At 41.4% G+C, this 10,108-nt stretch overlaps 1 protein-coding gene across 2 annotated transcripts in view; it reads left to right on the top strand.

Annotated features, from left to right (window-relative positions):
• pole2 (polymerase (DNA directed), epsilon 2) overlaps nucleotides 1-9,025 on the top strand; it is a 10,650-nt gene extending 1,625 nt beyond the window's left edge. The window contains exons 3-19 of one of the 2 annotated variants that reach the window (XM_059555446.1): nucleotides 1,214-1,289; nucleotides 1,365-1,442; nucleotides 1,611-1,704; nucleotides 2,377-2,451; nucleotides 2,535-2,618; nucleotides 3,279-3,335; nucleotides 3,419-3,467; nucleotides 3,539-3,611; nucleotides 3,691-3,863; nucleotides 5,275-5,364; nucleotides 5,433-5,487; nucleotides 5,590-5,646; nucleotides 5,760-5,837; nucleotides 7,083-7,191; nucleotides 8,357-8,533; nucleotides 8,666-8,733; nucleotides 8,836-9,025. In XM_059555446.1, coding sequence (XP_059411429.1) covers nucleotides 1,214-1,289; nucleotides 1,365-1,442; nucleotides 1,611-1,704; nucleotides 2,377-2,451; nucleotides 2,535-2,618; nucleotides 3,279-3,335; nucleotides 3,419-3,467; nucleotides 3,539-3,611; nucleotides 3,691-3,863; nucleotides 5,275-5,364; nucleotides 5,433-5,487; nucleotides 5,590-5,646; nucleotides 5,760-5,837; nucleotides 7,083-7,191; nucleotides 8,357-8,533; nucleotides 8,666-8,733; nucleotides 8,836-8,854 — 1,412 coding nt within the window. In that variant the 3' untranslated portion in view covers nucleotides 8,855-9,025. Of the gene's footprint in view, nucleotides 1-1,213; nucleotides 1,290-1,364; nucleotides 1,443-1,610; nucleotides 1,705-2,376; nucleotides 2,452-2,534; nucleotides 2,619-3,278; nucleotides 3,336-3,418; nucleotides 3,468-3,538; nucleotides 3,612-3,690; nucleotides 3,864-5,274; nucleotides 5,365-5,432; nucleotides 5,488-5,586; nucleotides 5,647-5,759; nucleotides 5,838-7,082; nucleotides 7,192-8,356; nucleotides 8,534-8,665; nucleotides 8,734-8,835 lie in introns of both variants that reach the window. The other variant, XM_059555445.1, reaches the window with a different exon arrangement.
• The last annotated feature ends 1,083 nt before the right edge of the window (nucleotides 9,026-10,108 follow it).

Here is a 10,108-nt window from a genome sequence, read left to right as displayed (position 1 = left end):
AGAAGCTGAGCTCGCAGACAATCTTTTACTGTCTATGAGGCTATCGGGGGGACGTGGAGGCATGAAGTCAAGGGAGATAATTAATCAGAATACTTACCAAAATTTTCTCATGTTCACGCTCACCTTCTCTGCAAGATTCGGTGGGTGATTCAGATTTCTCTTGCCACAGCGATTAGAAGAAGTACAGGTTGCTCACGTGACATCTACAGTACAGACCAAAAGTTTGGAAACATTACTATTTCTAATGTTTTTGAAAGTAGTTTCTTCTGCTCATCAAGTCTGCATTTTTTTGATCAAAAATACAGAAAAAAATTAATATTGTGATATATTATTACAATTTAAAATAATTGTTTTTAAATGTATTATACTTTTAATTATCATTTATTTCTGTGATGCAAAGCTGAATTTTTAGGATCATTATCACATGATCCTTTTGAAATCATTCTAATATGATGATTCATTATCAAAGTTGGAAACAGTTCTGCTGCTTCATATTTTTTCAGAACATGTGATACTTTTTTTAGGATACTTTGATGAATAAAATATCTTGTTATAACAATATACACTACTGGTCAGTAATTTGGGGTCAGTCATTTTTTTCTTTTTAAATAAAATCAATACTTTTATTCAGCAAGGATGTGTTAAATTGATAAAAAGTGATAGTAAAGAAAATATATTATTAAAATATATATTAGAATTTTTTATTTTTATTTTGAATAAATGCAGTTCTTTTTAACCTTTTATTGATCAAATATATGAGACAGCAGAACTGTTTCCAACACTCATAATAAATCAGAATATTAGAATGATTTCTAAATGATCATGTGATCGACTGATGTTACATGTGACACTGAAGGCTGGAGGAATGATGCTGAAAATTCAGCTTTGCATCACAGGAATAAATTATTTTTAATAAGTATATTCAAATAGAAAACTATTATTTTAAGTTGTAATAATATTTCACAGTATTACTGTTTTTTCTGTATTTTTGATCAAATAAATGCAGGCTTGATGAGCAGAAGAAACTTCTTTCAAAAACATTAAAAATAGTAATGTTTCCAAACTTTTAGTCTGTACTGTACGTTGGCAAGCTCAGTTTGAGTCTGCGCAGTACACCCGACCCCCAGGAAGTGCGTGCTTCTAATTGACTTCATTTTTGTGATGATGAAGATGATGATAGTTAATGTGATGATGATGATGTTCTGTGTCTCAGTGGGGTCCAGTATGGTGGAGCTGTCGGTGCTGGAGGCTGCGGTTCAGGATTGCAGTCAGGCTTGTGATGAAACCATGTGAGAATCTAATTTCTATCTGAACTCACAGCGTTTGCTCTTGCTGTCTCTGACATTCATGTTCTTCACTTACAGAGACAATGTTTTCAACATCATTGGAGCCTTTGATGTTCCTCGATTCATCTTCAGCACAGAAAGAAAGAAATTTGTCCCGTGAGGAATATTTCAATAAATAATAAGAATCAAGTGAATGTGACTTATGTCTGAATAAGAATGTTAAAAATATCATTATCATCCCTGGTGAACAACACTGAGGTGTGAGATGAAGACCGTGTTCATGACAGGAATATGAAGTGCTGATCAGTGTTTGTTCTGTTTCAGCATCAGCATGACGAATCATCCGGTCCCTAAACTCTGCGGTCAGTCCAGAGATAAAGCCGAGCTCTTCAGAGAGCGGTACACCATCTTACAACAGGCAAGTCACTTTGTCTTTGCTTTTGAATGATCACTACATTTATTTCCTTCCTAAATCATGTGAGGTTGTGAATGCTTGTGCATGTTGAGGTGTAAACCTCTCTCATTCTGTTCGGGTTTCATGAATGAGGAAATTCGTAATGTTTATAATATCTTAATATTATCTTTACATGTTAAAGGAACACTCCACTGTATTTGGATACATTTTCCAACTCCCCTAAAGTTAAACAGTTGAGTTTTACCATTTTTGAATCCATTCAGTTGATCTCTGGGACTAGCGGTAGCATTTTTAGCTTAGCTTAGCATAGATGTACAATAAAGTGTAATAATGAAGGAACTTTTCAGTCGTACCTTGAGTTCAGCAGACGCAGTTATATTACACAGCGCTTGAAAATAGTCCCCAGCTAGTTTGTGTAGTGTGTGTAGTTTGTTTAGTGGTAGCAATAGTAGAGTAATAATTATAAACATTATTACTATTTTCCCAGTACTTAAAAAAAGAAAAAGAAAAAACCGGGTACCGTAACATTTTCATTTTTTTTGGTAGTCTTTTGACAACACTAGTTTAACTCTAGGGGAGTTAGAAAATAAGCCTATTTTCAAAAATAGTGGAGTGTTCCTTTTAATAGCAGATGTAAACAGGGTTATGGTTATTTAATAATTATTCGTTTTCCAGCGAACTCACAGACATGAACTCTTCACTCCTCCTGTTATCGGTTCAGCTCCAGATGAAGGGAGAAACAAATTCCAGGTAAAACTGAACAAAGCTCTCGGTGTAGACTGTTGAAGACTAATATTTCCAGCCGCTGCTGATGATCTGTGACTGTTTTACAGCTGAAGACGGTGGAGGCTCTTCTGGGCAGCACAGCTAAAGTCGGAGAAGTGATTGTTCTGGGCATGATCACCCAGCTCAAAGAGGTATTCCTCCTCTTCCCTCGTTCATGATCGGTTCTGTTCAGCTGTTTGTGCTCGTGGGTTAGTCGAGAGTCTCCGATGATCGAGTGGATCACTCATTCACTGATCGTATATTCAGATTTTTTGTCTATATTGACTTCAGTTAATGAATTCTGTAAGTCAAAGGAGTTAAAGGTAACTAATAACTTTACCTTCACTCTGTCTGTAGTAGAGTCGTCCACATCTAAGCTCATATACGAAATGTGTTACAGTGTCTTAATCACTTTATATTAATATTAAAATGAATTGAGCCAGTGTTGATTCTGAAAGAAAATGTTTCTGGGATCCTGCTGTCGCTATAAAATGATCACAGCTTTCACTTGCATCTGATGAACGGGTATGTCACTGTATGTCAGTGTTTCAGCATTAGCTTTGTGGATATTTCAGAAAGGTTGCTTCATACAATCCGTTTCATAGCAGTAAGTTAAAGAGTTTCTCATGTGCTTGTGTAGCTTAAACACTTACCTGATGTTTTCTAGTGCCTGGGCTGTGTTGATGTGGTTCTGCGTGTGATAGAGCAGTGTAGCACTGAACTTTGAGTGAGAAAACACTGCTCTCAGACATTCAGGAGCTCACTGCAGGGTTTCTGTGTCGTGTCTCTTCATCCTCACGCTGTTCTTTCAGGGCAAGTTCTACCTCGAGGACCCCAGCGGCGCAGTGCAGCTAAACATGTCAAAGGCAATATCCTTCCTGTGCTTATCACCACACACTTGTGCTGCTATCTTAGAGAAGGTTCTCCGTTTGATCCTTAACACTCTTCATACCAGTTTCACAGCGGTCTTTACACCGAGTCCTGCTTCGTTCTGGCTGAAGGTGAGTCTCGTTCTCTCGCTCTTCTGCTCTTTCCATCCCTGGATAATCACATGATGTGTCTGCGTTCACAGGATGGTACGAGGATTCAGTGTTTCACGTCAACGCGTTTGGTTTCCCGCCCACAGAACCCTCTTCTTTCACCAGGTGTGTGTTAGCTTTTATTTCCTGTAGAATGTCGCTGACATCGATCTGCATCCACATGAGTTTTCTTGTCTGTGTCCAGGGCTTATTATGGCAATATAAACTTCTTCGGCGGGCCGTCCAGCACAGCGGTCAAAGCATCGGCCAAACTGAAGCAGCTGGAGGAGGAGAACGAGGACGCCATGTTTGTGATGGTGTCAGACGTGTGGCTGGACCGTGTGGAGGTTCTGGAGAAGATCCAAGCCATGTTCTCAGGTCCAGTACCTGCCTTATGTGTGTTAGATTGTGCTCCCTAATCTGCAATACAAATCATATGATGAACATCATCTTTAATATAGTCCTCATGTGCTGCAGAATAGTTCTGGTACCATTAACCAAATTATGACATTTACGTGATTTGTGCAGATACTGTTCATGTAAGTGTTGCTCCGCTCTCAGATTGTGCTCAGATACTGATTGTAACACAGAGAACAAGCTCTGGACTTAAACATGAGCATAAACACACTTCCTGGTGAAGCACATCTGGAGGTGCCAGTCTTTAACACCGAACAGAACATGTTACACAGGACTTTAAAAGGATTTAAAATAGCAACAGCTAATTACATGATCAGTTCATGATTCAGAATGATGAACAGCATTGCTTATGATTCTTGTTGTAATTAGTGGTAAAACATAACATTTTCTTGTTTTTCTAGCAAAGTATTTTAACTTTATTATGTGCCTGTATATAAGCATTACATCACTCTGCTTTCTAGACATGGTCTCAATATAGATATCTGCTCTCAATCACTAGACAAAGGCATGTGCGATTGAATGCAGCACTGCTAAGAATATTAAAGGTTAATTCGCTCAAAAATGAAAATGCTGTCATAAATGATTCACCCCTTCATTGATCTTGTGAACACCATGCTGACGCAGGAGCCGGCGAACACATGAACACGTGTCGAAGTCTGACCCGCAAGAGAACAAACCGCTGAATAAAGTCTTGTATGTGCACAGAAAGGGTTCTCGTTGCGTCATTACTTTAAGAAACACTGACCTCACATGGACTATTTCAGCGAAGTCCTTACTGCCTTTCTGGGTCTTGAACGTTCAGTTCCCTTGCCGTCTGAATGAAATATCTTCATTGTGTTCTGAAGATGAACGAAGGGTGTACAGGTTTGGAACAACATGAGGGTCAGTAATTAATGACAGCTTTCAGTTTTGGGTGAACTAACCTTTTTTACTACTAATCCGCAGTACTAGTTGACTAATAGTGAAGGGAAGCTGAGTCTGCAGTCATGTTTGAATTTTGACAGCAGTAAGTTAATATCTGCAGGCTTCAAACAGGTCCTTGTGCTCTTCAACTGTCTGTATCTCCTCATCACAGATCAGGACGCATGTTCATCTCTTGATATCTAGAATCACTCTTGCGAGTAATATGCAGAATAATGGCATGGAGAATAATTACATGAAGATTTGTTTATCAGATCTATTTATTTCTCTTCCTAACATGGAGATTATTGAACTGCTTTCTTATTGGCTGCAAAACAGAAAATGCTGCTTCCATTTCATAGCATCTCTTAATAATTGTAAAAGGAACAGTGGGGGCATTTCTTTGAATAACCAACCCCATCATGCCTTGCTGAATGTTCACGTGTGAGATTGAGATGCTGGGTGTTTTCAGGTTACTCTGCTATGCCTCCCACATGCTTCATCTTCTGTGGGAACTTCTCCTCGGCTCCGTACGGCAGACACCAGCTCCGAACACTCAGAGGTTAGACGTCTCTTCTGTTAAACCATCCTGTTTGAAGCTGAACTAACTGTTCTCGATGTTGTTTGCAGAGTCTTTCAAGGCACTTGCTGATCTCATTTGTGAGTATCCCAGCATTCACAACAGGTAAGACTTTGAAACTGATGTGTTGTGATGTCACGGCTGAATCACGGCTCGACACACAGTTCATGGACTTCACTGACTCCTCTGAAACTGTTTTTGCAGCAGTCGTTTTGTGTTTGTTCCTGGACCAGAAGACCCCGGGCCCGGCACGGTCTTACCCAGGTATAGTAACGCTAGCAGCAGCGTTTCACTCAATACTAGAACAGTCTTCATTCTCACGTGAGTCAGTCACGGTCCTTGAACACAGTGTAGTGTAAAGCTGTTTCTGCTGACAGACCTCCACTGGCTGAACACATCACAGAGGAGTTTAGACAGCGTGTGCCCTTCTCCGTCTTCACCACCAACCCCTGCAGGTGTGTGTGTGTGTGTGTGTGTGAGAGAGAGAGTGAGTGTGTGTGAGTCTGTGACAGAGTGTGTGTGTGTGAGTGTGTGAGTCTGTGACAGAGTGTGTGTGTGTCTGTGTGTGTGTGTGTGTGTGTGTGTGTGTGTGTGTGTGTGAGAGAGAGAGAGAGAGAGTGAGTTTGTGTGTGTGACAGAGAGAGAGAGAGTTAGGGTGTGTGTGTGTGTGTGTGTGTTAGGGTGTGTCTGTGTGTGTGAGTTGGGGTGTGTGCGTGTGTGTGTGTTTGTGTGTTAAGGTCTGTGTGTATATGTGTGTGTGTGTGTGTGTTAGGGTGTGTCTCTGTGTGTGTGTGTGTGTGTGTGTGTGTGTGTGAGTTAGGGTCTGTGTGTGTGTGTGAGTCTGTGAGTGTGTGTGTGTGTGTTAGGGTGTGTCTGTGTGTGTGAGTTAGGCTCTGTGTGTGTGTGTGTGTGTGTGTGTGTGTGTGTGTGAGTTAGGGTGTGTGTGTGAGTTAGGGTGTGTGTGTGAGTTAGGGTGTGTGTGTGAGTTAGGGTGTGTGTGTGTGTGTGTTAGGGTGTGTGTGTGTGTTAGGGGGTGTGTGTGTGTGTGTGTGTGTGTGTGTGTTAGGGTGTGTCTGTGTGTGTGAGTTAGGGTGTGTCTGTGTGTGTGAGTTAGGGTGTGTGTGTGTTAGGGTGTGTGTGTGTGTGTTAGGGTGTGTGTGTGTGTGTTAGGGTGTGTCTGTGTGTGTGAGTTAGGGTCTGTGTGTGTGTGTGTGTGTGTGTTAGGGTGTGTCTGTGTGTGTGTGTTAGGGTGTGTCTGTGTGTGTGTGTTAGGGTGTGTCTGTGTGTGTGAGTTAGGGTGTGTGTGTGTGTGTGAGTTAGGGTGTGTGTGTGTGTGTGTGTGTTAGGGTGTGTCTGTGTGTGTGAGTTAGGGTCTGTGTGTGTGTGTGTGAGAGTTAGGGTGTGTCTCTGTGTGTGTTAGGGTCTGTGTGTGTTAGGGTGTGTCTGTGTGTGTGTGTGTTAGGGTGTGTGTGTGTGTGTTAGGGTGTGTGTGTGTGTGTGTGTGTGTGTGTGAGAGAGAGAGAGTGTGTGTGTGTGTGTGAGAGAGAGAGTGTGTGTGTGTGTGTGTGTGTTAGGGGGTGTGTGTGTGTGTGTGTGTGTGTGTGAGAGAGAGAGTGTGTGTTTCTCTCTGTGTGTGTGTGTGTGTGTGTGTGTGTGTGTGAGAGAGAGAGCTCAGTGTGCTCTGTGTGGGTTGTGTTCAGGGTTCAGTACTGCAGTCAGGAGATGGTGGTAATTCGAGAAGATCTGGTCAATAAGATGTGCAGAAACTGTGTTCGACTCCCGAGCAGCAACCTGGACATTCCTTCTCACGTGAGCCAGAGCTTTATATATATATATATAGAGCGTGTGTGCGTGCTTTTGTGTGTGTGTGTGTGTGTGTTTTCTGACTGAGATTATTTTTTACAGTAAATAATAAAAAATAGCCTCTCATGAACAACATTAGCATACTTAGCATTTCACATTTTATAGTTTGCATTTAAAAAGTAATTGAAGGTTCTTTTAATAATACAACTACAATACCAATGTCATAATAATGACTGGATCATAAAGTATAAAAAGTAAGAATAACACATAAGAACAGAAGAATTTTCAATTATTAAATTACAATGTAACCGTAAACGTGGCTGTTTTATACTGCAAAAAAAAGATGATTATAATAATTATTATGAGGATACAAAGGTGATAGTTGTTAAACTCCACATATCAATATACAAATCAAATTATTATTCATTCTTGAGCTTTATGTAATTCTAAGTTGTATCACTCAGTCTTCAGTATTTGACCCTTGGGTTATGATTAGTATCAAAAATATTTTCCAGATTCCAAACAATCAGAATCGATAAGCAGAATTGATAAAAATTAAACTTTTGAAATCTAATTTAGATCAGTGTTTTATCAAACTACCGTATCATTTCTAAATGGCCTTTTTTATCCAAGGTCTTAGAAAAGGCAGTTTTAAATCAATTACAGGCTTTTCTAGTTCAAAACGATATCTTTGAAAAGTTTCAATCTGGATTTAAAGAAGACCACAGCACCGAGACAGTCCTGCTCAAAGTATTTAAATTACATTTTAACTTCAGTTCTACTAAATGAAGTGCTCAGGTTTCTCATTTGTTAATGACATTTTTGTACTTTTTTAGGGTTAAATACCCTATTTTAAGCTTGTTCATTAGCACAAATAAATACATTGCATTATTAGCCAGTTTATCTGGTGAACATACTCTGCCGCATCAATCAGAAACGCACGTCAAATCCACATCACTTCCAGTTTTTAGAGTCGAGGACCCAAAACAGGTCAATTGAAGTAGAGGTTTTTTTTTTAATTGTGTACTTAAATTTAATGAGTTAATCATTAGATTACATTTCTTAGCTGTTTAGTTATTTATAATCTAGGACGAATATTAGCTATCCTTTCGTCAGTTCTTTCTAAAGATGGCTGTTCTCTGAATGGAGTGTTTTTGTGTTTGTTCTGCAGTTTGTGAAGACCGTCTTGTCACAAGGTCATCTGACGCCGCTGCCGCTCTACGTGTGTCCGGTGCACTGGCCGTACGATTACGCTCTACGAGTTTATCCTGTTCCTGACGTCATCGTCTTCGCCGACAAATACGACCCGTTCAACGTTTGCAACACAGACTGCCTGTGCATCAACCCGGTACACAACACCACATGTGTTGATGTGTTTGTGTGGGGGGGGGGGCATTATGTGTGTGTGTCACGGCTGTACTGAAGGAATTTGATCATTCAGGAGGTTGATGTGAAATGCGTTCCTGTCTTACTCTTTCAGGGCTCTTTTCCAAGAAGTGGCTTCTCCTTTAAGGTTTACTATCCGTCCAGCAGAACCGTGGAGGACAGGTATGATTATTAATATTACCATCAACATCCTCTTAATCAACAATTACATCTTTAACAAAACTGCTTTGAGAATAATCACTCATACTTCTGTTTCTTTTACAGTAAATTGCAAGGGCTTTAAACGAGTGGAACTTCATGTGCTTCATGTTTTTTTAATACTTTATTCGTTAATTCTATTGCACTCTAAAATGTAGATTCCTTTTTAGATTCTGTTACAGTAATTTCTTAAGTTAATGTTTGATTTGATTGTGTTGATGAACTTGTAAAGTATAATAAATATAGACAAAATGTGGTTATTGTGGGATTCATAATATCATGTTATATCTATATATTATATATGTATCAAGGTGACATGACATTCAGCCAAGTATGGTGACACATACTCAGAATTCATGCTCTGCATTTAACCCATCCAAAGTGCACACACACAGAGCAGTGAACACACACACACACACACACACAGCCAGAGCAGTGAACACACACACACAGCCGGAGCAGTGAACACACACACACACACAGCCGGAGCAGTGAACACACACACACACACAGCCGGAGCAGTGAACACACACACACACACACAGCCGGAGCAGTGAACACACACACACACAGCCGGAGCAGTGAACACACACACACAGCCGGAGCAGTGAACACACACACACACACACAGCCGGAGCAGTGAACACACACACACACACAGCCGGAGCAGTGAACACACACACACACACAGCCGGAGCAGTGAACACACACACACACACAGCCGGAGCAGTGAACACACACACACACACAGCCGGAGCAGTGAACACACACACACACACAGCCGGAGCAGTGAACACACACACACACACAGCCGGAGCAGTGAACACACACACACACACAGCCGGAGCAGTGAACACACACACACACACACACAGCCGGAGCAGTGAACACACACACACACACACAGCCGGAGCAGTGAACACACATACACACACACAGCCGGAGCAGTGAACACACACACACATACACACACACAGCCGGAGCAGTGAACACACACACACACACACACACACAGCCGGAGCAGTGAACACACACACACACACAGCCGGAGCAGTGAACACACACACACAGCCGGAGCAGTGAACACACACACACAGCCGGAGCAGTGAACACACACACACAGCCGGAGCAGTGAACACACACACACACACACACAGCCGGAGCAGTGAACACACACACACACACACACACAGCCGGAGCAGTGAACACACACACACACACACACACAGCCGGAGCAGTGAACACACACACACACACACAGCCGGAGCAGTGAACACACACACACACACACACACAGCCGGAGCAGTGAACACACACACACACACACAGCCGGAGCAGT

This window comes from Carassius carassius, chromosome 8 (assembly GCF_963082965.1).
Source record: "Carassius carassius chromosome 8, fCarCar2.1, whole genome shotgun sequence".
NCBI lineage: Eukaryota > Metazoa > Chordata > Actinopteri > Cypriniformes > Cyprinidae > Carassius > Carassius carassius.
Note: the sequence above shows the minus strand (reverse complement) of the source record. Positions and strands in the feature narration are given on the sequence as shown.